Here is a 27,400-nt window from a genome sequence, read left to right on the forward strand (position 1 = left end):
GCGGGTCACGTGAGAGGGGAGCGAAGATGGCGGCGGGCGGGCTGTGCGCGAGGTGCGGGGACGGCGGCGGCGGCGGCGGCAATGGGGGGGGGGGCGGGAGAGGGGGCCGGTGCTGCGCGCGCGCGCGCTCGCTGAGAGGGAAGGGGGCGAGGGGGGAAGCGGCGGAGAGGGGGGGGGGGGGGCGAGCGGCGAGGGGAGGGTTAACGGGCGCGGGGCCCGCGCCGGCATGGCCACGCCCCTTCGTGCTGCTTGGCCACGCCCCCTGCGGCATGGTCGCGCCCCCAGAGTGGCGAGGCCACGCCCCAGCGGGCCGGCTCCGCCCCTCCATGTGTGGCATGGCCCCGCCCCTTGCAGCCTGGCCCCGCACCCGCCCCTCGCCTCAGGGCCCCCCTGAGGGAGCGGGGGGCTGCGGGGAGCCTCCTGTGGGGGGTGTCCGAGGAGGTCCCGTCACGGCCGGGGCGCTCCCTGTTAGGCTCCAGTGCCAAAGCTCTCCATGCTCTCCTGCAGCGGGTTGAGGCTTTATTGTCCAAAACAGCCAGCGAGTGTTACTAGTGATTTCTATTTTTAGAGCTTTGTGGTTCTTCTGCCCTGCGGTACCGTAAAAGACGGAGTTTTAAGTAGCACTGCTATTTAAAAGCTTCAGCTGCTGGGCTGAGTTGGTGGTTGGTGCAAAAAGCCCGTCAGGTCTTGGTGCGGAGCAGTCCTCACGGAGAGCATGGTGTTCAGAACTTGGCTTCTCGCTTTTTGGAGAGCTGCGACTATGAAACCCAAATAGCAGAGGTGTGGAAGATGTATAAAGGAAGCTATTTGATAAACCCCTGCTTCAGAGATCGCTTTAGAGTAGTGCCTTTGTTTGCTTTTTGACATTTATTGTGGCATTTTTAGACTAGTTTGTCCCTAGATGCCTCATTTTTACTAAAATAATGCCTCCTAACGGGACAAGAGCACCACTGTTACCTCACACCCAGAGAGCTTTCCTTCCTCAGCTTCCTCGGAGTCCAATTAAGGAGTCCAATTAACAGTCTGGCAACGAGCACTGGTCTGTTGTAATCACAGGTTAGGAAGGAAGAGCAAGGGCTGGCTCCGCTAGGCTGCTGCTCTGTCCTGTAGAGACGTTCTTGGTAAAATTCTGTGGCCTTCCAGCACTTTGGGTGTGCTGGGGAGCCTGCACCCCTAGCTCAGGAGAGGTCCTGTAGCTCTCCCACAGGGAGGTGCCTCTGGCGAGGAATTCGGGGGAAGAAATGATGTTGACAGCTGTAATAAGAACGGTAGGTCTTATAAGCCACCGAAATGGCACCGTGTGTCCAAAGTGCCAGGTGACTTACACTGCCACAGGGAGTTATTTCAGTGCTGCCAATCTAAAGACGAGTTAATGAGTGGGCTTGCTGTCATAGACAGTCTTTTCTCTCCTTAGTCTTTTTTCTCCTTTGCAGAGCTTTTGTAGGGAGACTAACCTTCCTAGATGTATGTGCTAGGGAGCAGATTTGATCCTTACATTTTAGCACAGATTGGTTTTTCTACAAATTTCTCGGCAAGCAGGAAGAAACAACGAGCTCAGGATAAATATTTTGAAGAGCAGAGGCAAATATTCTTCCCTAGGGAAAAGTGTTGCGTTCTTTCACTTCACCCAGTTTTATACTCCGCTTTGAGTGAAGGTGGAAAGCGTTGAAGAAGAATTTGTGTGGAGTATGGCATCAAACGAAACTGAATAAATTGTTCTGTAATTTAATTGTTCTGTACTTTAATTGAGTTTCTTTTAATAACCCCCAAACGTAGAAGTAGGAAGATCAGACTGAGCTGATAGAAGTATTGTACTTTGATATGAGTTTACAAGTTTTGTTATAATAGCAGTCACTCTCTTTAGGTCTTTCCTGGGTTCTTCTGGCATATCTGAAACTGCTCAACTAAAAACTAATGCCCTTTAATTAATTTTTCTTACAGCTTACGTTGCATTGTAATCTCTGAAATAACAGCAAGTTTGAAAAGGTGCACGCTAAATTGAAACCTGAGTTGGTGTTGATTATTAAAGCGCTCTCCACCTTTTTTTTTTACAGGAGCAGCAGAGAATTGTGTACAATTCTCCTGGGGAGATCAGCTTTAAGAGAACCAGTAAGTCCATGTCATGCTAAGCAGGTTTGCCTGTCACTGAGTGGACTCTGTGGACAAATACATCATTTGTACATCAGCTTGAATATGAGTTTTGCTGCTTTTCCCTTTTCCTTGGTGCGATTTTTGTTGTTCTTTCGCCGCTACTTGTTTATTCTTCCACTCCTTGTTTATAGCTGCTTCATGAACTGCTGCCTGGAAGGGTGTATGTGAAAAGCTGGTGCCCTTTCTGGAGTGGACACAAGTGCTACTTTCTAGACTGACTGGTCTGGGGTATTCATGAGTGGTACAGCCTGCTTCCTTATTTTCTGGGACGGAGCCCGTGCTTTCAAGAACGTGCCCAGAGGTTGGAAATGCAAATGTATCTGAACCTAGTCCGTTGCCTCCTTTCCTCTCCCTTCCCAATATTAGGCAAGGCAGCAAGCTTTCTCAAGCAATATGCACCTTGAATCAGTCTGAATCATAGATGCTGTTGTTGTTTGCCTTGTGTTCTTGTCTGGTTTTGGTGGTGGAATGTCTTTGCTTCACTTAAATTGAACAAATCTGATACTCAGTGGTGGATGTTGAGGAGTCTGTTCAATAGTATTTGGTTCTCTTTCCAGGCACAGATTGCAGCAGAACTGAACAAGCACTGGCAGAGGTTGTTAGAGGGACTTTCATACTACAAACCTCCGAGGTATGGTAATTGCCTGAATTTAGAAATTAACCTTTAAAGCACGATCTACTACTAAGTGGAGGAACATGTTGAATGTTTCTCTCTAATTACATAAAAAGAGATTTTTACTCTCTTGCCTGACTTGAGATTTCTGGAGAGGAATAACAGTAGAAAGTACTTAATCCAAATAACATTTTGTGGCATGAAATAAAGACCAGAAAGAAGTAACAGCGGTTTCTGCTCTCATTAACAATGTCAAGTAGCTCTTAACCCTTGCCTCTGTTGGGATGCGGTGATCAAGTACAGGTGTGCAGCCTGCAGAGAATTGACTCCTCTTGACACTCAGTCATGCAGGAAAGATAACCAGACTCTCTCACTGGGAAAGATTGAAGAAATGATAGTGAACATTGTTGAGTATTATCTGGTAGGAAGATTACTGAATAGTGCTGTATGAAGTATTGAAAGGCCACTGAGAGGAAAAAAAAGTGTCAAGTTCAAACTGATAAAATTGAGAGCTTTGAAATTAAGCCTCTTCAGCTCATTCCTTGGTGTTGCTCCATTTTTAACAATGATTTTTTTTTTTCTTAAGTACAACTTCAGCAGAAAAAATAAAAGCTGATAAAGATGTGGCTGCTCCACTAAAAGAACTGGGTCTGAGGGTCAGCAAGTTTTTGGTGAGTGAAGATGCTATCCTGATTGTTTTTATCCCTGCACTTGGATTGCATTGTTGTTGGGATTCTGTTATTTAAGTCAGCTTCTTGATGTTGAATAGAGGCAAACTTAAGTTTCTCTCAGTTAAAAATAATCTAAAGGATGTTACAAGTACCCATAGGAGCTCTAGGGCAACGTTTTTTACAGTTGTTACTGGCCCTTTTAAATGACTGTTGTGCTCCTTTCACTGAAGTTAAACTGGCTACATCTAAATGGCATCAAAGCTTATATATTTTTCTTTAAATGGAAGTGCTAACTTGAACAAGTGTCACCCTGAAAAGTAAAAAATTTCTATTGGTGTATCTGGGAAATTAATTATTCTGAAGAGAAAGGCTGCCTGAGTATTTGGAGAGAATCTCTGTCTTAAATTAATTCACTTGCCTTTTATTCACTTCAGAGCATCTCTCTTTTTTTCAGGGTTTGGATGAAGAGCAGAGTGTGCAGTTGTTACAGTGTTATCTTCAAGAAGATTACAGAGGAACAAGAGACTCCCTGAAGGTCCATAGCTCCCATTTATTTTCTGTTCGCTCCGCATCTCTCCTTAGTACCAGTAATTTGTTGATGAATTATGGTCATATGCAAGCCCAAGTTCCGACTTGGAAATGGCTTTGTAGTTATTCTTCTCTGATCCTGCAATGCTCAAGTGCCACTTTACAGAAATGCGATAGCAGATATTCAAGCCTAACGTTCTGGTACCTCTTCCTGCTTGGATCTCTCTGCAGGGATTCAGCTTCTTTCTCTGTCACTGGAATACAGCAACGCTACAGATTTGTAATGGAGAACAAGTGGAGATGAACAGATAGCTACTAATGAATGTTTTAGCTTTGTGCTTTTGGAATCTGTCTTTCTGAAAGAAACAGAAAAATTCTCTCATTTCTTTCAGTCTTTTTTTGTGAACGTTTTGTCAGTCGATGTTTCTGCAGTAAATAATTGTTTATTTTGTTGTGGTTTGCTTTAGACAGTTCTTCAGGATGAAAGGCAGAGTCAGGCTCTGATGCTGAAGGTTAGTCACTTCCGTTTGTATTTTCTATTGGTCTGAGAACCAACTTTATTTCTATGGATTCAGAAACCTCGGAATGATTGAAGTATTCCTTCATATAACGAACAAATCTTAGAAGATGCCTCTGAAATAGGGATGGACACATGTATATATTTGAGCAGTGTTAATAGTTGCTATGGAAAGGAGATTGTAGGCTTAATGTCAGGGAAATTAGCTGGTCAGATGCATGCTCCCACATTTTCCAAAGCTTGTAGGCTTACGTGTTGCTATCTGAAGTGACGACTCTGAAATAGAGAGCGATGATCACAGCTGGTAGAGATCACTGAAGATTAAGAATGGGAGGTGACCTCTGTATCTTTTTGCATTCTTTTTCTGAGTTTTCTCACTTAGCAATGTAATTATAGACATGTCCCTATGGGCATTTTTTATTGAATTCTGTAAAGTTAATTAAGTATTTTTTTTTTCAGATAACTTAAAACTGCTTAGTTGAAACTCCGTCTGTGAGAGTGTTGAGCCCCACGTGTTCTAGTGCTAAGGGCTTTGGCTGTGTGTGGGGCAGGAAGGTGAACGGGAGGTGGACACAACACCAAACTGATATTGGTGATGTTTTATATTTCCAGCTTGCTGACTATTACTACGAAGAGAGGATCTGCATTCTGCGCTGTGTCCTCCATCTACTCACTTATTTTCAGGACGAGAGGCACCCTTATACAGTGAGTACAGGAACCTTCTCCTGGATGTGGTGTCATTGAAATAGGCTGAATATTTAAGTTGCATAGAAGTTGTCCAGCTGTGATTGTACGAAGTGCATAGGTGTGCATGTGAAAAGTTAATTTCTTGATTTATTTAAGGCGCAATACTTCCAGTGTGTCGAAAAGTTGGAAAAGGAACTAATTCCTAATTACCGGAAGCAGTATGAAGAACTGTACAAAGCAGAAGCTCCTACATGGGAAACACATGGAAATCTCATGGTATTTTTTTTTCGTACTGTTCTTTATCAAGCTTATAAAGTCTTTCCTGAATTATAGTGTGTTGGAAGACATGTATGTGCAGATGCAGTTAGAATGGATGGTTCTCGTGGTCCAAGAAATATAGAAATTGTTTTCTCCGTAGCAGAACACACTTTTGCTCAGAAACAAAGTGAGTTGTTCGGAACATAATCGTCCTTGTAAGAAATCTGTTGACAGCACTAGGCTAGCAGATCCGTTTCTGTGCAGCTCTTTACGATCTCTTTGCATCAGTAAACTCTGTATTTATAGTGGCTTTTCTTGCAGTTGGTGCAAATCACTGGCTGTGCAAACTTTGAAAAGCTTCAACATGTCTTGGTTTCTCATTGCTCTGACTGATCTGTGAGCTTCGTGTATGACAGGAGGACTTTTTCTTGTGCAGACAGAGCGTCAGGTTTCTCGCTGGTTTGTGCAATGCCTCCGTGAGCAGTCCATGCTGCTGGAAGTCATCTTCCTCTACTATGCATACTTTGAAATGGGACCAGATGATCTTCTAGAATTTGCGAAGATGTTCAAAGAACAGGGGTTCGGCACTAGGCAAACCAACAGACACTTGGTAGATGAGAGCATGGATCACCTGGTGGATCGTATCGGGTAAGTGAAGTGTATTTGTGAAGTGAGTGCAGAACAATTTTCCTCAGCAAAAAAAATATTTTATAATTCTTTCTGTTGCCTCTTAAAATCGCGACTTTTTACAGCTAAGCTAATTGTGATGAAGGTGAAATATATTTTCTGGTCACATTGGAAGTTCGTGGCAAAATAAAAGTGTGATTGCACAATAGAGAGGCATCCATATACTAGCTTTAAGCTAGCTGTCTCTGGTGTGAATGGCAATGAAGACAGTTCCACTTGTTCTTAGATGGTCTAGTGGTAAAGTGAAGCTGCATCTTCCCAGTCCTGTGCTCAGAGGCTGGCTGCTGCCTGCACAGAGGTTAGCCCCGTACTGTTAACTGTGTTGCCTCAGCACAAGGTATCGTGGGTCTGCTTGCACAAGTGGCAATAATGTCTTCATTTTGCTTTGTGGGACATAAGCTGCAGCCAGAAGGAATGAAAATCCTGGTGGGTGGTAAAGAATTTCAAAGGTGGAAAAGCTGTCTTCTAATTCCAGAGACTTTTTTGCCTGTTCAGCCAGGAATGGTAGTTTTGAAGATTTTAATCTGTCACATACTAGCATTTGAAGACAAAATTTGGATTACCTGCTGTTAATTTCATCTTAATTTCTTACTGCTTCAAAAACCAGCTGAACCCATGCAAACTAAAGGATGTTCTTTGACCATTTATCAATGTCTTTTTTAAAACTGAATTCTTAAATAAAGGGTCTAACCTACTTGATTTTTTTCCCTTTCCTGCTTGCAGCTACTTTAGTGCTCTTATCCTGGTGGAAGGCATGGAAATTGACGCCCTCCATGAACGAGCTTTGGATGATAGGACAGAGGAGCACAAATTAGCCAATAGTTCACATATGCACCAGGTAAAGCAGTAGCAGAATAACCCCGTTTGGCTTAACTATATAGAACTTACTCTGGTTACCTGAGCAGTGCTGTTAAAAAGATTGTATGTGTAAGTAGCTGGTCGTCATGTTTGTTGACCAAATGGAAGAGCTAACATCCACATAACGATTTGGGACAAATAAGAAAGAGATTAATTCTCTTCCCACTTATATTTGCTTGATTATTTTGGGCCTTTCTCTAAAGAAAGGTGTGCATAGGGAAGTAGGCCACGAGAAGGGAGTGAAACGAAAGATTTCCAGCATCAGGGCTAGTAGGACAGAGGACATCTGAGGCTGTAAGTCAGTAAACCACACACAAAACCAGACCAAGACTGCAACTGTATAATTTGGTCAGTTGCATATTTGAAATAATTATCTGCAAGAGAAAGCTGACTGTTAGCAGGAGGGTGCAATACATTGCTGAACATGAGCTGCTTTCATAGGATCTCACTTGTCTTGCTCTCGTCTCTGTGCAGGAAATGGACAGTCAGCTGCTGCAGCTGGGAGATGTCCCACATCATGCTCCAGTGCTTTTGGCTTGGGCGCTGCTCCGTCATACCATAAACCCAGAGGAATCAACAAACGTTATCAGGAGAATGGGCAGCAATGCTATCCAGCTGAATGTGTTCCAGTATCTGACAAAACTTTTGCAATCATTGAGCAGTGGGGGCAATAATGTGAGTTCTTACAGTCATCTCTGTAAGCTCTTAAAGGCTCTTAACTACTAATGATGTAAAGGTATCTTGGGAGGTGGATGATTTTGAGCCAAAGTTCTTGCAAACTAAATCTGGTTTGAACCAGAGCGTGCAATAGAGCATGTTTTGTCATACCACCTTTTTTCAGCTAAGAGTAGAAATCAAACTGATACTAAACAGATTTTAAGTTGAGGAGCTGTATCTCATTTGAACAGAGTAGACCAGTCACATTTTTTCATTTGCCTCCATAGGTGTACTTGCTAGTGTAGGTCTTGAGTACTAGCTGCTCTAACCCTGCACTGTTCTCAGTATATGGTTTCATGAGACAACACAGTGTGAGAGGGTAAATGACTTTGTAGGCAGAAACCAGTGAAAGCAAATCTTTCTTTTTTCCCAGAAATGATTGTTTTTTTTTTTTCCTGTGTTTTGAAGGTGTTTTTAATGATAATGGTAGAAGCAGTGAAAAATTTCTCAGTTCAGTGAAATATTTTGTGTTGTGTGTGGCTTCAGTGGTGACTGCTTCCTATTTTATTGCCCCCTTTGCTGACTGCAGCAAGGAAGTACAAAAGAGACAGTTACTCAGAGGTGCCCACGTTTTGTAAAGGAGACTAAGTACCGTTACACAGTGTGCTCTGTAATTCATAATCTTTCTTCTGATGGTCTTGTGTATTCTTTCTTCCCAGTGTACTGTCAGCACAGCTTGTATGTGTATTTATGGGCTTCTTTCCTTTGTCCTGACATCACTGGAGTTACATACGTTGGGCAATCAGCAGGTAAGCATCCAACACTCATTTCATCTGTTACCGAATATGATAGAACTTTTCATAAGTGATGCTAGTTACTTTTGTTAAATTTTAATGCTTCATTTGAAAGAGCAAACTTTGTGATTTAGATCTAAAAGACTGGCTCAATTTGCATTGTGCAAACCAGTCTTCAGAGGTGTTTGCTGATTAATAATGAAACATAGCATATCTCGCCCTTGGAAGTCCTATGGATTTGAAACTAGTTGTTGCTGTGTTATGTGCAAAGCAATGGAAATAATACATCCTCAGCTTTTAAGTTTAAGAAGACGTCATATAGGCTTCTGCAGATTTAATGGGCATGTTTGTCCCGGCCAGTCCACTCCTTGATGAGGAGCATGGCATTAGACTTGCGATGTCGTCGGAGTTTTTGCATGGGGGGTGTTTCCATCTGTTCTGACTAGGGGAATTAGTTCCATCTTAGCTAGTAAGCACAGAAACTTAAACTCCAAAGATGTGACAGAATTTGTTTGGGATGTGAACCCTCTATGTAAAGTTAAATGTTAACTTCTCTTTCCTCTCTTCTTTTGAAGGATATAACTGATGCTGCGTGTGAAGTTCTGGCGGCTTCCAGCATTCCTCAGCTCTTCTGGAAGACGGTGAGTGTGCTGGCAACTTCTTTGACCTACCTTGCTTATAACAAAGACCTGATAAAAGATTCCTTTTTAGGAAAAGAACAGGCTGATAGTATTTAGTTAGCTTGTTTTTAGAAGGCCCTGAGGAGCCAGTGTTCGTTTGTATCTACCTTTGATTTACCTTTGCCCTTTCCTGCCTTTTAGGTACATCCTTGGCTTTACTCTTGAAGGATACTGGAACAAGTTTTAATATAGGTGATAGTTTAAACCAGGGCTGGGATTGCAAAGATTGAACTAACTGCTGGCAAAAGCATCATGCTTATTTTGTTGTTGTTACAGAAATAGGATGATGTGTAATGCATTAGTCTTACTTCTTGCCTTATACTTGCACAATGCCTCATGCTTTAGTCTGTACAAGGACTGGAGTGATACTTTTGTGCATGATTAATGTCAAACGTACAACTTAAAAAGGAGCTATATCCTTATGCTATACCGAGAAAGTTTTATCATTTCTTTGTAACAATAAGACATTTGTTTTCTCTTTCTACCACCAGGAACCGACTGCAGGTCTGGGCATTATCCTGGACAGTGTGTGTGGGATGTTCCCCCATCTTTTTACTCCTCTCCTTCAGCTGCTCCAAGCCCTTGTGTCAGATAAATCTACTGCAAAAAAGGTACAGGATCTCTCTTGGAGTTTTGGGAGATGATTTATTTCAAGACAGGGTTAACATGTTATGTGATAATGCTGTGTGATTCTCTTTCCACTATAAGTGCATATCTCATTTACAATCTTTGATAAAAGCTTTTGTCTGTTATCTAAGACTGGGCACCTTTTAAATACTTTGCTGTTGCAGGGTACTGTTTTCTGGCCTTTAGTAAACTCTCCAACTCCAATGGCTGAAGATAAATTCAGCCACTAATTCTAAAAAAAATCAGCCATTAATTCTAAAAAAAAATAGATAAATTCTATCTAACCTTTCAGGGCTTATTGTACTTGTAAGAAGTTCCTGATTCATTAGATCAGACTTGTCTGGGCCTGTGAACCATCAAATGTTTTAGTAGGGTTGACATATTAGAAGGATATTGTCTACATAAGGAAAACTTGCATTTTCCTGGAAATGACCTCGCTGATTAATTTTTAAGAGGGTCTGGCTCTTCGGCTGTATTAAGCTCTTTCTCTACGCAGGTATACAGTTTCCTGGATAAAATGTCCTTTTATATTGAACTGTACAAGCATAAACCTCCTGATGTGATCTCTCACGAAGATGGCACGCTTTGGCGAAGACAGGCTCCAAAGCTCCTCTATCCTCTCGGTAAGGAAGCTGCACTTAACCTTTTCTTATTCAGGTGTTTTGGGGAATTTAGTTCTTTACCTGTTTTCTAACTCATGGGGAAACTTGTGGCTCGATTTCATTTCCTTCTTCAATCTTTAGGACTAGGTCAGACAAATCTGCGGATACCTCAGGGAACAGTGGGCCAAGTGATGCTGGATGATCGAGCTTATTTGGTACGATGGGAGTATTCGTACAGCAGCTGGACGCTGTTTACCTGTGAGATTGAAATGCTGCTCCATGTTGTTTCGACAGCAGGTGAGATAGGCTGGGAGTATAAAAGAGAGTAAATAATTGTTCTTTGGTATCAACTTGAGGTTAACAGCAAGATTGAGCAGCTCTGAGTACTTCTGGAAGAGCTTGGAGTAGTCTCCCAGAAACCTGGGTGTGTTTGTGTGTGTTTTAAATTATGATAACTCACTGCAGAAGGCCAAGAGCTCGCAGTGAGATTAGCTGAGATACAAGAAATAACTGATTTTTGGTATGTGGAACAATCCAGAGGATGTATGATAAGATTAATGCGTTTTGTTCTAAGTTTCTTTGCTGCGTAAGTATGATTTTTGCATTCTGATGTTAGTTTTCTTTACGCAGATGTGATTCAGCATTGCCAGAGGGTGAAGCCCATCATCGATCTGGTTCATAAAGTCATCAGCACTGATGTGTCGATAGCAGATTGCCTTCTGCCGATCACATCGCGAATCTACATGCTGCTGCAGAGGTAAGTCACTGACCAGCATGGAGTCATTAACAGCAGAGTACCCGAGAAGGTACAGTGAGCTGGAAGAAGAGTTAATTACCTGTTTTGCCAAAAGATTTGAAAGAAGTGCATCTCAGTGCTTCAGCTCCCCGAGGCAGCTGTTCAGTAAGGACTGTTCTGGCTACACACTGCTGAATGCTTTGATGCAGCAGAATGATCCCTCTTTCACTTCTTTATGAATTGTACAAGTTTATCCATTTAAAGGCTTTTTTGTTGGCAACTCTGCTTACATGAAAGGGGAATAAAGCATACAATTAGAGCAGTAACTTCCAGGTGATAAAAGAGCTACACTTACTAACTATCCCCCCAGTCAATTTGCTGGATAGTCATTGTTCACTGGGACAGCCTGCTGCCTTATGAGCCTTGCTTCTTGCAGTAAATTGATCTGATTCAGTGATGAGGGAGGGGTGTCAAGTCTAGACTCTGGTGCAGACTGGTGTCTGCACCAGAGTGTAGGTTTTGTGCTTGCGTACTTCAGTGAGGGAAATGCTTTTTGAATCACAAGGGCAGCAGATAGGCTAGGTCACAGATGGCAGTGCATTTTATGCATAATATTTCTCTTTCCCAGGCTAACAACTGTAATCTCTCCCCCTGTGGATGTTATTGCTTCTTGTGTCAATTGCTTGACAGTTCTGGCTGCTCGGATGCCAGCCAAGGTAAGAACCTTCTGGGCTTTCTAGGTCTGAGAACGAGTAGACATGTATATGTGAATGAGAGGGAGTATCTCTACTGTTTCTTTTGCAGGTTTGGACTGACCTTCACCATACGGGGTTCTTGCCGTTTGTTGCCAATCCAGTGTCCAGTATGAATCACATGATTAGGTATTCATGTCCTCCCCCCAACCCCAGCTTTTTTTTTTTTTTGGCCTGAATTGTTCATGGTGTAAGACCTTTTTGCCAGTGTGAAATCTGAGGTTTGTGGTATCTGTGCTTCCAACATCTCTCACTCATGTCAAAATCCCACTATCCATACAACAAACCCTCTTGCTCATTTCACAGTGCAGAGGGAATGAATGCTGGGGGCTATGGAAACCTGTTGATGAGCATCGAACAGCCTCAAGGGGAGTACAGCGTTACCATCTCCTTCCTGAACCTGATCACAACTCTCGTCCGGGTGAGTGCTTCTGGAGCGGTCTGCTTGTGAAGTCAGCTGTAGCTGTAGAAAGTTACAATAGGAAAGTGAAGTAGAGCGGTGTCTGGCATCCCCTGGGCAATGGGTCTGTATGAGTAATCGCTGGTTGACACTTCCTTCCATGCTACTGTTCGTGCTTTCTGTGGTTGTTTCAAAAACCAGCTTTGATTCATCTGATCTACAAGAGAATAAAAGTAGCTGGTAAATCTGTGTTGTGCTCAGTGGTTTTCTCATGCTTTAATGACTTATCTTCCTACCAAAGATTTCATGTTCTTTTAACCAGAAGGGGAAAGTTAACATGTTAACATTTCTCTTTCTCCTAGGGACAACTTGGTAGCACCCAGAGCCAAGGACTTGTGCCCTGCATTGTGTTTGTCCTGAAGGAGATGTTACCAAATTACCACAAATGGCGTTATAACTCTCATGGAGTGAGAGAGAAAATTGGTAAGGATATTTGAGGGGGAGAAAGTGAAGAGATTAAAGAGGATCACCTATCTTACTGGAGAGAATTTGTGATTTTTTCCCACTTCTTATCATACCTTTTCTAGCAGATATTTAAGATTTGCTTTGTGCATTTATCATTATTGCTAGATGCTGCGATTTGTTTGGAAGTATTACAGAGTAGGCAACAGATTTTCCTGAAAACTGAGTAGTCCATTCTCTGTTTCAGGATGCCTTATTCTGCAGTTGATTCATGCTATACTGAATTTATGCCCTGAAATGGATCCTCGGAGCAGGTAAGATGGGTGACGGGTTTCACATCTGCAGTAGCCTGGCTTACAGTGCGGGAGGGCTGTGTCACTATCTTTTTGTTTCAGTTTTTGGTTGTAAGTTACTAGGAGAGAAAGGGCAGGCATGCGTAGAGCAGATGGCGGTGCTTTTCTGCATTACTGAGTACGGGAAAGATAGAGAAAGATTAGGGACACAGTGAAGCACATTGGTTTTTATAATACCTGATGAAGAAAGAGAGAATATATTTTGTGGGATGGACTGCCATCCACTTTCCTATTTGGTATATCCACTCTGAAGAAAGAAGGAAGAATCAAGCAGGAGCTGGCAGGGGTGTAGAAATTAAGAGGTTACTTTATGGTAGTTTACTAATTGGTAGGTGGGGAAATACTGCATGTGATGATGTGATGATGTCCTGCGTTGTTTGTGTCTCCCAGCAGTGCCCCTAGCCTTCAGTCCTTGTGCATCTTCAGCCTGGCCAACACTGAAGCAGGGCAAGCTGTCATTAACATCATGGGAATCGGCGTGGACACTATCGATATGGTAATGGCTTCCCAGCCCAGTAGGTGAGTTTTGTCTCTTATTTTGGTAGTGTGAGGGAAGAAGCAACAGATAATATTTGAGATGTAGCTTTAACTGGATTGTACTTAACAGAGGATCAGCACAGTGACTATCCATGGGAGCCTGTCTTGTATGTTCAGGAGGAGCAAGCCTTATCTGTTACAGATCCATGTGTAGTCTTTACTACATGCTCTCCATTTTGGGCGGTTATAGAATCATAGAATGGTTTGGGTCGGAAGGGACCTTAAAGATCATGTAATTCCAACCCCCTGCCTGGGCAGGGACATGTCCCACCAGACCAGGTTGCCCAAAGCCCCATCCAGCCTAGCGTTGAACACTTCCAGGGATGGGGCATCCACAGCTTCCCTGGGCAACCTGTTCCCGTGACTCACCACCCTCGGAGTAAAGAATTTCTTCCTCACATCTGATTTAAATCTACCCACTTTTAGTTGAAAACCATTACTCCTTGTCCTATTACAAAACTGTCTGTTAGGAGTCCCTCCCCAGCTTTCCTGTAGGCCCCCTTTCTTGGAAGGTTGTTAGAAGGTCTGTGTTGGGGTTTTTATTTCAGCAGCTGTTACGTGGTGACATGACAGTGAGTGAAAATGTCTTACAACCTGTGACTGACAAGAGCATGGAATTTCCTCTTTGAATGTTGTACAAATAACAAATGACAGTTGTTGACGCTATTCCTTTTTCGTTTTTGAAACGCAGTGATGAGACCCAAGGCCAAGGTCAACTGCTGATACAAACAGTTAAGCTGGCATTCTCGGTTACCAATAACGTCATACGGCTGAAGCCCCCCTCCAGCGTGGTGTCTCCGTTAGAGCAGGCCCTTACTCAGCATGGTATGTATTTCTTTGTGGGGATGGCCTGGGAAGCTGTGGTTTATGTTATGTGCAAAGAGTCAGTGTGTTTCTCATGACAAACAGTATTAGAGTTTTTGATGGTTCTAAAAGGTGCTTTCTAGTGATGGGAGGAGGCCCATTCTCCATCCTCTGAGGCATTCTTCTCCACTAGGCAGCTTCCTAAGTATTAAGGAAACTTGGTTAATTTTTTGCTGCTTTGTAATAGGATGGGCATGGTTACAGAATATAGTAAGTCATCTGCCATTAGTACCTCTGAATGGGCCCCAGCCTTGGTCTTCTGGAAGACTGACCTAATTCTCACCTTCTGTTATGAAAGTAGTGCTGTTAAATAGTTGCATCTTACTGCAGCTTCTTCTCTTTGGTTTTAACTGTTCTATTCAGGTGCTCAGGGAAACAACCTTATTGCGGTCTTGGCCAAATACATCTACCACAAGCACGACCCTGCACTTCCACGCCTGGCCATCCAGCTGCTCAAGCGACTGGCTACGGTAAGACGAGCCTCACAAGGGCTCTTTTGCCTTCTCCCCTTGTGACTGATTCCACCACTGAAATTCTTTCAAGATAATTTCAGGCTTGTTTGTATCTGGGAGCTTAGTGCAAGTCATTTGAAGGTAGTGTGGACTGAATGCTGTATATTAGAGCACATAAAGCATCGCATAAAGAGCCCTTAGTTTTTTTAACACAATACTCTGCTGTTTCAGGAGTCTCTCTGCATCTCGATGAGAGTTTTCACATGAGTGGGGTGTTTTCTGCAAAGTATTTTCACCTCCAGTTGACCTATTTTCACTTTTTTGAAAGGCTTTCTCAAGTTACGTTCTCAGATATAGTTTCTACACCTTAAATTTAATTCCTTAAATTGAACGTTTACTAGAAGTGGGTTTTATTTAAGTTTTTTAATGGGAGCTTTCAACTTTGCCTGTCAGACATGCTCTTTTTGGCTGCTTATACTTCTTAGAATGTATTTGCAGTTCTATTTAAGTGTTTAAATCCATGTCTTTTTAATTTCAAGAAGCATCATTCAAAATCTGTTTTCTTTGTCCTTTCTGGTCTCCCTTACAAACAGATGAGAGATAAAGCAAAATTGACAAGGAAGAACATTTGGATCACTTTGCAAGATTCTTCCCTCTTAATGACTATAACTGTTACTTTTGAGTTCCCTTATGTATATTCCTAGATTCAGTGTCAAACATTTTGGAGTTCCGATTTAAAATGTGGGTCACCTTTATGGATAGAGAAGTAATCCTTTTTTCTGATTTGATTTTTTTTTCCTTTTGCAGGTTGCTCCCATGTCTGTTTACGCCTGTCTTGGTAGTGATGCTGCTGCGATCCGTGATGCCTTCCTCACCCGCCTGCAGAGCAAGATTGAGGACATGCGTATTAAGGTCATGATACTGGAATTCCTTACAGTTGCAGTGGAGACACAGCCTGGACTCATTGAACTGTTCCTGAACTTGGAAGTCAAGGATGGCAGTGATGGGTCAAAGGTAGAACAGCAAATATTTGCCTGGGGGACTCGCTAGTCTTTTATTGGAGTATTCCTTGGAGTCTTATGGCATAGGTCTCTAAAATGCAATAGGTCCTACATGTAGCCTGATGTGGCTAATGTAAAAGTAAATGCAGCAGGTGCTTGCCATGAATGGATGTGCTGCTGTCCCAGCTGCACTTTTCCCTAAAGACCAGCTTTCCCCAGTTTTCAAGGAAGATAGTGAGTTAGTGTAAGATCATCCGTGCTGGGTCAGTACGGATCCCTGTGACTTTCTCTCTTGACTCTGACAGTGTGGTAGCAGTTTTCCAGAACACCCACTCAGTTTCTGGTGTGTTGCAGTTGAAGGTTGTCTTGGGTTGGGACCTTTTTTAAGGCACTTGGTCTTACCAAGTCTTAGCTTAGCTCATTTTTTATACCCCTAAAATATACAGTTGGTTCTCTGCTGTGACATGTTCCTTGTAGTCATTTACAAAGCTTATCTCTGCATCACATACTCAAGATTTATTTGTGTGTGTATGGTTTGAGTGGAGCTGAGCACATTCCGCTTTAATAGGTGCCTGCATTGTGGAGCTGTAACCTCTCTCATTTCCTTTTGCTTTAGGAGTTCAGCTTAGGGGAGTGGAGTTGCCTCCAAGTAGTCTTAGAGCTGATAGACTCCAAACAACAGGAGAGGTACTGGTGCCCGCCCCTCTTGCATCGTGCTGCCATTGCCTTCCTGCATGCCCTGTGGCAGGACCGCCGAGATAGTGCCATGCTGGTTCTGAGGACAAAGTGAGTTGTTGTTTTCCTACAGCACATTTTGCTGCCTTTTTTCCATACCACTTTTTCTTGGGTTCATCAGACTTTTCAGGGCCAATTGTGTCCTAGTCTTTGCAAGTCTTGGTAAGAGTGTGCAGTTTGTGGGCTCTGAACTTGACCTGTACTGTCTCTGGGGAGAGAAAATGAGAAGCCCATATGTGTGTGTTCAGAAGCAAATATATGTTGTTCTGTTTCTTTTGGAAATGTAAAATTATATAGCTGTGCACTAAGGGGTATTTTCTGTGACATTTGGAACAGTCAGAATGCTTCTGGGCATGTGGTGTGGGGGAGATAACTGATAACTACTTCTGCATGTATCTTTTAGGCCAAAGTTTTGGGAAAATTTGACCAATCCACTGTTCGGGACCCTTCCTCCACCTTCAGAAACGTCAGAGGTGAATGAACTACCTTCGTTTTGAATACATGCATGTTCCCATAGGGGGCTTCTGAGTGTGGCTGTGGCTCTTTGTGCTCGCAGCTTTCTAAACAGAAGCGTGATCAACTGATCTAAACACCTTGCAGCAGTTGAAGCATGCGCTGTCTGGCATCTGTGTTAACACCCTTTGGAAGGTGTATGTAGTGTATCCGTGTATCCATACCGTGTGTGCTGTTTGATAAAAGATCTTTCTTAAGGCACACCTCAGGCTAGCTGGTATCCCAGAGGAATTGATTAGGTTCTTTGCGTTCTTTTCCGTGGGAGTTTCCCCCTTCATTATGAAGAGCCTGTGCTCTCACTCGGTTTGACTGCTGCTTTGAACCCAGCAATCTTGCCTTATCCTCACCGCTCTTTGGTCAGGTGACAGAACTATTCCTATCCTGGGAGAAACAAGTCTCCTGCAAAACTGGATGATCAGTCACTGCGAGTGGGTGGGTAGGGCTAAATCAGCGTTCCACTCACTCCTCGGAGCAGAGTGCTCAGATTTTGCTTTTTTTTTTTTTTTTTGGTCTTTGCAGCTCAGTGTCTTGGACACCTGTGCATTAATCATGAAAATCATCTGCTTGGAGATCTACTATGTTGTCAAGTGAGTCTCTGGTAGTCCCTCCTCTAGGCGAGAATGTTACTACTTTCCTTGTATGCTGGAATAAGAACATACAGTATTCATTAAAATTCACTGTGAAATAAGTGCACATACTACAGTCATTGCTGAATAACATTTTAGTAGTTTTCTCCCACTGAGTTTGTTTTTCTGAACGTAACTTCCCTTTAACATGCTGATCTTATGCTCTTGATTTGGTCAGGGGCTCACTGGATCAGTCGCTGAAAGACACGCTGAAGAATTTCTCCGACAAAAAGCGCTTTGGTTATTGGTCAGAGTATGTGAAGTTACTGGCATATCATGTGGCAGAGACAGAGGGTAGCAGCTGTGCCTCCGTGACAGAATATCAAATGCTGATCTCAGCCTGGAGGATGCTGCTCATTATTTCTACTAGCCATGTAAGAGCTCCCCTTGTACTTTTATCTCTCACAATAATCTGAAATTAACACTTCGAATAACACAGTGTCAGCTTCTGAGGGCTAACTAGCCCACACTGAAAAATGCACAAGTTGGTACAAGCATTGTACCCTCAGCAGAGGGAAATTAGTGTATGATTTTTATAGCAATTCTCTTCAGGTTTACAGAATTACTTAGATTTTGTTGAGTCAAGTGAGGGAGGGGTACCCCGCTAGGGAAATTAGCCATTGCTGACTTTGTTCATGTACTTCAGTGAGTTCTGTAAAATTGTGTCATGCAGCAGGTACAAAATTTGCTGAATTCTTAAAGTAACGAAACAGTACAATGGTGTTAGACTGGAAAAAGTGTGTATCTTTTGTTATATGTGACTAATCTTTGTATCTTTGTGGTTCTTAGGCAGATATAATGCATCTGACTGATTCTGCGGTTCATCAGCAATTGTTTCTGGATGTGCTAAATGGGACCAAGGTTTTGGTAGGTGCCTGTTCCTCTTAGTTCTTGAATTTCCCAATTGCTCATCTCCTCTATATTATGAGGAATTCTGTTTCTGCAGTTGCTTGCCATTGTAGGTTGTTTCAGAGCTGGTGAAACTGGGCTGAAACAAAGTCTTTCTCCTGAATTGATGAGCGTCTTATAAATCTTTATGTGCTACGTGCCGTTCTTGTCATCAGTGGGTGACCCTGCAGAGGGTCCTGACTGGTCCCCTGGTGCTGGTAGCTGCTGAAGATCCAGCCTGGCCATTGGCGATGCTGAGCGTTTCTGCATTTGAGCACTGGGCTGAGCATTTGCAGTATGTAACTAGTGGCACCTCTAACTCTTGCAATGTTTCTTCTTAGCTTCTAGTTCCCATGTCGGTATCCTGTCTGCAGCTGGGGTCTATGCTATGTACCCTTCTTCTGATCCTGCTGAAGCAGTGGAAGAGGTAGGTGTTTGCATGGATCGTTATTAGCCACTGCTAAATGTAAAAGCTTAGGAGATTGTGTTTTGTTCTAGTGAGCTCCCCTTAGTGATTTGGGGAGGAAATTGATGCGTTATCATGGACTTTTCTTTTGGGATGGCAAATACCTGTAGTTTGCAGCTGAAAGAACTTGTAGCAATAAATGTATGGTTTGGCTTCCTGCTTGCTGGTGAAAAGTGTATCAAAAAGCTTTTGTGATAGTCCTGCATTCTGACTGTGTTGTGGAATGTCTTCAGTGAGATCCAAGTAGTGACTTAAAGTTTGCTTGGAGGAACTGTGTTTATTTGTGTGACTCATAGAACCTATGATCCACACAGCTCAGTTGAGCCAATATATTTATTGAGGGATCCTGTCTAATCTGAAGAGCTCTCCCTTTTTGTTGTCAGCGAGTTGGGTTCTGTGGATAAAATCATAAGCTCCTTGACGCAGATTCTGGAGGGAATACTACAGGCAGATCAGCAGATGATGGAGAAAACAAAAGCCAAAGTGTTCTCAGCTCTTATCACTGTGCTGCAAATGAAGGAGATGACAGGTGAGGTGGTGTATGTACAAGCGTCAAGAGCAGGGCTGCCATGGCTGAATACACCCTAACGCTGTCGTGTTTCCAGTATGTGTGTGATGCTCGCTGTAGAGCAGGATGTTGACCAGCTAAAACAAGTGAGAAAAAGTAGATAAGCCTCTGGGACTCTGCTTTTTTTCTGATTTGTTTTAGCTAGTTTTAGTTTTATTGGTCACAATATGCATGTCTTCCCTTGTCTTGTCTTTCCCCACCATAACCCCTGCATTTGATCGGTTTGATAGAGATGAAGATAGGATTCCTGCGTGTTTGTGAAACTAGCTTGGCAGGTGTGGTAGGCGCACCTCAGTAACGCCATCTCACAGGCTGAATGTAGAGCTTAAGTCCTGATGTCAATTTCTAGTTAGAGATAACAAATTATGCAAAACGCAAGAAAACCTTACAAGGGTACATTTTGTTAAAAAATGGAGAAACTGGTTTGGTCGTTACTCAAGTCATTTGTGGGACACTTGACACTGCAGTACTACTTGAAGACTCTCAGTGAAATCTGGGCACTATTTCTCTGTGCTGTGCAATAAAGGCACTTGTGGTGTTGAGGAGTGCATCAGCTTACCTGAGTGTAGTCCTTGTCCCACTGCTTGGGCACTGCAAGCCCGTATCTTTCAGAAAATAAGTAAAGAGGAGAACTACTTTATTTTTAAATCATTTTTCTTGCTGATGAATTTGAATTTTCAATAATGGTGGTAAAAGGTGGTGCAATTTCCTCTAATGGTTTCGATGAGAATGTAGTACTTACATGACTCGTGGAACATAGGCTGCATGCATGGGCTGGCACCAGCAGTCTGGAGAAGTGGGTAAGAAATGCTGTAGTGAGAAGCTACGGAGTAATCTGTCCATAGTAGTACTTGTTTGTGCTTTGAAATGTCATGAACTTCTATGACTTCTTGGGAAAACTATGGTTTTTATTATTCAGGTGGTAATCTTATCGCTGACTACATCCTCCTAGGTTTAATTGTCTAACCTAGTTACAGTTGCTGGCAACCTGTCTTGTAGGTTTTGAAATGAAAACAGTAAATACTGCCTCCAAGGAAAGTGTACCAATGATGTTATCAGTTAAACTGGAAACCTAAGTACAAGGATTGGGTGTTAACTGTTGTCTCCCCCGTGTATGTCACAGTGAATGAGATCCCACAGTACTCCCAGCTGGTGCTCAGCGTGTGTGAAACACTCCAAGACGAGGTCATTGCCCTGTTTGATCAGACTCGGCACAGTCTGACCCTGGGAGATGCTGCAGATGACAAGGACATCATGGAAACAGATGATGTCTCCCGGGTTAAACACAAGGACCAGCGAGATGGGGTAATTGTGTTCTGTGTATGTTTGGAACAACTTTTGGAGCCTGCTGCCTCCAAAGGAAGCTTTGTCAGTTTCTCCCTGAGAATTATTCCATGGCTTTTCAGCACTTAGCCTGGGAAATTGACTGTTGCTGCCTTGCCTTCAGATCTGCCCCCAGAAACATTGTCACAATTGCTATTAGAGTGAGGAATTTTGCAGAGTATAAGGGACACCAGGTGCCTTAATTTATGATTCTGAGAATGATTGAGCTTTATTTCATCTTGTGAAATGCTTTCAAGATGTACTTCTTTCTTTGTGTGCATGCCAAGCCTACACCTTGTTCTCCTTTCCAGGTATGTGTTTTGGGTCTGCATCTGGCAAAAGAGCTCTGTGAAGCTGATGAAGATGGAGACTACTGGCTACAGATAACTAGGAAAGTCCCTGTACTTCCTACTATTTTTGCTGCTTTGGAGATCAGTCTGAGAGTTAAGCAGAACCTTCACTTCACAGAGGCCTCATTACATTTACTGCTGACTTTAGCAAGGACGCAACAGGTGAGATATGCTGAGAAATGAAAGCACAGAGCTATACATCGTTAATTGGAGCCATCTATCTCGTTATTCTGTCTGCGTTGCAGCTGAACAATGTTCTGTACTTAAAGGGATTTTTAGAGGCTGGCAAGCAGTAGGTCCTGTTTGTATGCCTGCTTAGTTTGCCTTGTTCTAGATAGTGATGTGTCTCGGATGGACAAGCTGAGCCAGCCAGAGCAGACCTGTAATTTAGAGCAGGCACTTTCACTGAATTTATTCTTTTGCAATGCAAATTATCCCAGCTATTTAAAGCAGTATTAAGTGTTGGAACCTGCTTTCTCATTAGTTGCAATAAAACGTTATTTATCTATCACAAATTCAACTTTCTGTAGGACTTAAGGTGAAAGCAAGGTAATTCCAAAACCATCTCTTTTCAAAGATTGGGTATTTACCGAATCAGATGATACAGGAAGAGAGGTCATAGCACAGTTAATGCAGATGAGATTTTACTGGCAGAACAGTGGTGTTTTTCTTGATACTGAATTTTTAACAATATAGACATATGTGTGATGTGGGTTCTCTAAAAGGGTGGTAGCAGTGCAAAGGGCAGAAATACGCGATGCAGAAGTATTCTTTCTTCTTAGGGGAGATGCATACAGATCTTAATGGTGGTTTGTTCTGTGCCCTGTAGGGAGCAGCAGCAGTGGCTGGAGCTGGTGTCACACAGAGTGTCTGCCTCCCCCTCCTGAGCGTGTACCAGCTCAGCAGTAATGGAGCCATTCAGGTGGGTGCTTCTGGGTGGGAAGGTGCCAGGAGAGCTTGTGGGAATGTGCCAGGAGAGCTTGCCCTGCTCTGCCTTGCAGGCTGTGGCTGGAGAGGAGCCCTCAGGGTGCAGGAAGACAGCAGCTCCTCTGGAACGTGGAGGCTTCCAAAATGAAGGGAAGGAGTTGTGGCATGTGCCACGCTGGGCGGCAGTTTAAATAAGTCATTTGTTGTTACATCTGTTTTCTTCAGACATCTGCTTCATCTCGAAAGTCTTTGGATGCTCCCTCTTGGTCTGGTGTTTACCGTCTCTCCATGTCCCTGATGGAGCGTCTGCTTAAGACGCTGAGATACAACTTCCTGACGGAAGCAATGGACTTCGTTGGTGTCCATCAGGAGAGGATCCTTCAGGTTTGTCACGTACTTCCTCTGTGATGGCTCGCTTGGCTTCTCTGATGCGACAGCAGTGGAAATGTGTCAGAAACTGTAGAAGCATTGAAATGACATTGCTCCTGTCTCAGAAGGATTTGCAGTAGGAATTATTAAATAATGGGAGAAGGCGAGAAGCCTGCAAGTCATACGGTGAGGCAAGGGATGGTTGTTGTGATGGAAGAATATAAAGTGCTCAGAGTCTCTGACCCATGTGCTGTGTGACTACTTCCATGAAAGCATTCTCTGTCCTTAAGGGCAGATCTCTGCATCTTCAGCTTTTCCTTCTAGAGGAGGGAATGGACTCCCTGCTTTAGCTGTCACTGTTCTGATGTACTTCTCTGTCCTTTCCAGTGCCTGAATGCAGTACGGACAGTGCAGAGTTTGGCCTGTCTAGAAGAGGCTGATCACACTGTTGGCTTCATTCTCCAGCTCTCAAATTTCACAAAGGAGTGGCATTTCCACCTGCCGCAGCTTATGAGGGACACGCAGGTAGGAGTCGGGATACTGCTGTAGATAATAATTGTGCTGGAGTGCAGGAGGTTGGATGCGGTAAGAGAAAGTGGCACTTTACCTCCTTTTTATTACGCTCTTTTAGTAGGAATTATCACTGAGGTCATTTAGGTGTCTGTTCTGTAACACGAAGACCTCTACCTTGTCCTGAATTGAGCAAGGACAGGTGTTAGGTCCTGACCCAACATTCGGTAAACAAAAAGATGAGTGGGGACAGAGATGGTAGCTTGTAAAAGTGACTTGGGGAATTTTATGTCTGACTCTCAGTTCCCAGTGCCAGGTGACTCAGAGAAAATACTGGGAAATCTAGAGGCTGCAGTGATTTTTTATGGTCAGACTGTTCTGTTTAACTGGCTTTTCTGGTTTCCACCAATGGCAATGAAAGGATGGGATTTGATCTTTCACGAGGTTTCTCCCTCATCTTATTTATTTCAGGTGAATCTGTGTTACCTGTGTCAGGCCTGTACCTCCCTCCTGCACAGCCGCAAAATGCTCCAGCATTACCTCCAGGTGAGGACGGGGATCCTAAACCAAGTGAGGAGTGTTGGGCACCTATGCTCCCTGTTAAGTGACAAATACTATACAATATCCAGGCTCTGTTCCTGGTGGCGATTACTAACAATCACCAATAGCTAGGATTTGCGTCTTTGCATAGCAAAAAAAATCTTCAAATGATTGTCTAGACTTTAAAAACTCTGTACTGTGTAAAGGCAGTCCTTAAGAAACAGCAGCCTGTGTTTGAGTGGTGCTGTTATCGTTTTAGAGCTGCCTACACTGCAGCAGGAAAGCTGCATTGCTGGAGTGTTCTGTAGGCCATTAATTAAGACGCTACTGATGTGGTGTCCTTGATGTGGTTTAATTTGGTTAAGAGATAGAGCTCTTGTTCTTGGAGAATCCTTTGTTGAATATGAGGTGGAGGCAATGGATTGCTACTGCTGTGCTGTTTCAGCATGGCTAAGGCTTGGTGTGTGATGATTAGGGGTTCCTTGCCCAGAATGTGAGATCTGAACAGCCTCTGCAGCAGCCCCCCTAGAATTCAGTGCCTCCCCCCGATGCACACTGGGTGCAGATTCTCATGCTTCTATCAGGGGACGGAGTTTGGGTGCCTTATTTCCTCATTCCTTTTGTTTGTGGCATTTTTTTTCCCTGAAAGCATCAGTCTTAGTGCAAAACAACCATGCCTGTATCCAAGACACAGTTTTTTCTTTCTCTACAGACGAAAAATGGTGACTCCCTTCCATCAAGTGTGACTCCACAAGTGCAGCGTAATCCCCAAGCCTCTTCCAAACATCCCAGCCCTGAGTCAGAGGCAGCGGAGCAGAAGGCGCTGCTTATGGTGCAGTACAGCCTCTTGAAGATCCTCAGCAAATCTCTTGCTGCCCTGCGCCATTTCACCCCCGATGTCTGCCAGATACTCCTTGATCAGGTAGAGAAAGAGGAGAGATGCTGCCACCCGGCTGGGGAAGCTTCCAGCATCCCAAGTGATATTCTGGGTCCGTGAAGTGCGACACAGCCTGTCCTGCTTGAGACAGTGACCTCGCTGCCTGCTGTGCTGCTGCACAAAGCAGGAGAGTGGGGCACAAGGATTTCCCCTTAGTTATCAGGCACTGGTCTGAAAAAAAAAAAGCTTGGTGTGGCCTGCACAACGCTGTGAACACGCAGCCTTAGTGCAGCAGCCCAGTAACCCAGCTGGGTTTGTGTGCTCAGCGTGCCAGTCTTCAGAGAAGGTCACCTCTTGTCCTCCTGTGTAGGTGTGACCTAGTGGCTGGTCTCCAAGTGCAGACAAGCAAGGTGTAATCCTTGAATCTGGCGGTGTCTTGCTGCTTTCTTTTGGCTTCCTTTTCCTTCTCCTGCCTGCAGGTTACTTTTACCTGGGCTTCTGTAAACAGCCTGGAAGCAGTCATTACTTCAGCTTGCCACCGAGTGGCAGGCTACACAGCTACAGCCTGGGAGCTGTATGGCTCCGCTCATGCATGCGAGCAGAGCTGTACAGTCCGCGTGTGCAGCACTCTGCAGAGCACTCTGCTGTTCTGGCAGCTTGAGATTTGGGAAGTGACCTCAGTGCTTTCATACAAAAAGTATGATACAGGGACTAAATACTCCTGTTACCATGACAGTAGCATACTCGTGACCTCAAGGGTCATTCACTCCTCTTTCCTTTCCTCCACAGTCACTGGACCTTGCTGAGTACAACGTGCTCTTTGTTTTGAGTTTCACCACGCCAGCTTTTGATTCAGATGTCGCGCCTTCCTTTGGGACCCTCCTTGCCACAGTCAATGTGGCCCTGAACATGCTGGGAGAGGTACTTGCTGTTTCTCTGTTTGGGAAAGCACAGCTGCTGCAGTAACCTCAGAGAACTTGTTCAACTAATATTTTGAAGAGTGGGAGTATTTGCTCTTTTGTATCTGCTGTCTCTAATGTTTTTTCCCCTCAGCTGGATAAGAAGAAGGAACTTCTCCCTCAGGCTGCAGGGCTGAATATGCAAGAGGGAACCAAAACCCTCAAGTAAGTCTCTAGCTCTTTTATTTCGTCATGGCTGAGGAGCAACACCCAGCGCTCCTCAGATCAGAACTGAGATTTGTGTATCTTCAGAGCTTCTCATTCTGAGTCGAAGGAGTTCAGGTAGCCCATCAGGGACTGTCCAGAGCAAGCAGGGATTTTCTGGGGAGGCTGTGTGAAGCCATCCCATTTTAAGTCTGCCACGGAAGATGCAGGTGAAGAGTTGTTTAAAGCTTTTTTACCAGTACATTTAAGTCAAGAGTTCCCTGTGGCCACAGGGGATTTCTACTCTAGGCCATAGCTTTTGGCTATCACTGCTTGAGCAAAATCTGAGGTGCAGCAGCGTTCTGTCATACGTACTCTGTGGGCGAAGCCTTTCTAAGGGTGTGTGACCTTGATCCTAGAATGTTTGGCTCCTGCTGATCTGCGTTTCCTTGCACAGGTCTCTGCTCATGTTTACAATAGAAAACTGTTTCTACCTGCTCATCTCCCAGGCCGTGCGGTACTTGAGAGACCCAGCTGTGCATCCCCGTGATAAGCAGCGAATGAAACAGGAGCTCAGCTCTGAGCTGGTGAGCAGTTTGTACCGTCCTTTGTCACTGTTCACTCTGACTTGTCTTGTGGGGAGGGGTTGGTTGTCCTGGGCAGCCCAGGACGGCCGTTCTCCTGCGTGAGCCGACAGCCTTAGGTATCCGAGGCTGCACACGGTGGTGGCTGGTCCTGGGCCACCTTGTTAAGGGGGGGAGAGGGATGTGTGCTTGGAAGAACCTAACTCGTTGTGTGCTTCTGATTTCAGAGTACCCTGCTTTCCAGCCTGTCTCGTTACTTCCGCCGTGGTGGTCCCTCTTCACCTGCCAGCGGGGTCCTTCCCTCTCCCCAGGGAAAGTCTGCCTCCAAGCTGGGTCCTGAGGGGCAGGAGCCTTTGTTTCAGCTCGTGCAGGCCTTTGTCCGGCACGTGCAGAGATAGATTTGATTCTGCCGCCGCCTCCCTTTGCAGGACTTGCACCAGAAAGATTCATGTCCACCACAGAAAGCATCACCGTTGGCAGAGCTTGTGACGAGGACTGGGGCGGGAGGGGGGCCTGGTCCGGGCAGCGTTGTGAACCGAGCTGTAACAGCAGCAGCGAGATCCCGTTGAACTCTTGCGGTGCAGAAGCAGCGCGAATGTAAGGAGAGCTGAGAGGGGCTCCGCAGTGAGCAGCCCACGCTCCACCTGCTGGAGCGTCCTGGCCCAGGTACAAGTGCTGAACAGTCAAAACCTTTATTTTTATAGCTCGTACCTCCCAGCCAGGGCAGCTGTGGCTGGATGGAGAGAGGGGACAGACTTCCCTCTGGGCATTAACTCTGCTCTTAACAAGGTGCAATCTGCCTCTCCCTCACAGTCAGAGTCCAGTTAAGGCACAACCTAGGGATCAGCCAGCAATTCAGAGACCATCTTTCTACTCCTATTTTTGTACTGAATGGTTCAAGGCAAGATGGTGTATGTGTGCTCACGCCTCCCCTCCACCCTGCAGTCTGTGTGTTGTGTGTGTTTCTGAAGAGCAAGGCCTCACTCAAGGTTTTTAAGTCCAAATTCCATTGCTCCAGTCTTGCAATTTTTTGTAACTGTGCCCTATTTATACTGATATTAAAACCTTTATAGACAGCAGCTGGATCCGTGGTTTTGTACCGGGTGTCACAGCCTGCAGCTCCAGGCTCTGCCT

At 44.2% G+C, this 27,400-nt stretch overlaps 1 protein-coding gene across 3 annotated transcripts; it reads left to right on the forward strand.

The window, feature by feature from the left end:
- NUP188 (nucleoporin 188) lies at nt 1-27,345 on the forward strand. 3 transcript variants are annotated; one of them, XM_035341824.1, is made up of 44 exons: nt 1-52; nt 2,055-2,109; nt 2,709-2,782; nt 3,351-3,435; nt 3,890-3,970; nt 4,431-4,475; nt 5,093-5,185; nt 5,324-5,443; nt 5,862-6,073; nt 6,836-6,950; nt 7,445-7,645; nt 8,347-8,436; nt 8,997-9,062; nt 9,593-9,712; nt 10,225-10,351; nt 10,472-10,627; nt 10,961-11,087; nt 11,695-11,782; nt 11,871-11,947; nt 12,125-12,239; nt 12,581-12,701; nt 12,928-12,994; nt 13,427-13,552; nt 14,262-14,395; nt 14,798-14,904; nt 15,694-15,900; nt 16,504-16,673; nt 17,026-17,095; nt 17,655-17,722; nt 17,940-18,135; nt 18,551-18,628; nt 18,991-19,076; nt 19,499-19,644; nt 20,807-20,988; nt 21,318-21,518; nt 22,186-22,278; nt 22,509-22,667; nt 23,040-23,177; nt 23,634-23,708; nt 24,415-24,624; nt 25,369-25,500; nt 25,633-25,703; nt 26,140-26,269; nt 26,494-27,345. In XM_035341824.1, exons 1-44 carry the CDS (start codon nt 27-29, stop codon nt 26,662-26,664), a joined length of 5,211 nt encoding a protein of 1,736 aa, XP_035197715.1. In that variant the 5' UTR covers nt 1-26; the 3' UTR covers nt 26,665-27,345. The 3 variants fall into 3 exon arrangements, with proteins under 3 accessions (XP_035197715.1, XP_035197712.1, XP_035197713.1); XM_035341821.1 differs by having other exon boundaries at nt 27-52; nt 13,424-13,552; XM_035341822.1 differs by having other exon boundaries at nt 27-52; nt 13,424-13,552; nt 23,634-23,701; nt 24,408-24,624.
- Nucleotides 27,346-27,400: the final 55 nt, after the last annotated feature.

This window comes from Oxyura jamaicensis, chromosome 17, assembly GCF_011077185.1.
Source record: "Oxyura jamaicensis isolate SHBP4307 breed ruddy duck chromosome 17, BPBGC_Ojam_1.0, whole genome shotgun sequence".
NCBI lineage: Eukaryota > Metazoa > Chordata > Aves > Anseriformes > Anatidae > Oxyura > Oxyura jamaicensis.

Excerpts from the sequence above, each read along its gene's own strand:
- NUP188 (XM_035341821.1), top strand. The coding sequence starts at position 27 with ATGGCGGCGGGCGGGCTGTGCGCGAG. Across the intron at positions 9,713-10,224 it reads ATAAATCTACTGCAAAAAAG|GTATACAGTTTCCTGGATAA; the intron begins GTACAGGATCTC and ends TTCTCTACGCAG. Across the intron at positions 24,625-25,368 it reads GCCAGATACTCCTTGATCAG|TCACTGGACCTTGCTGAGTA; the intron begins GTAGAGAAAGAG and ends TTTCCTCCACAG.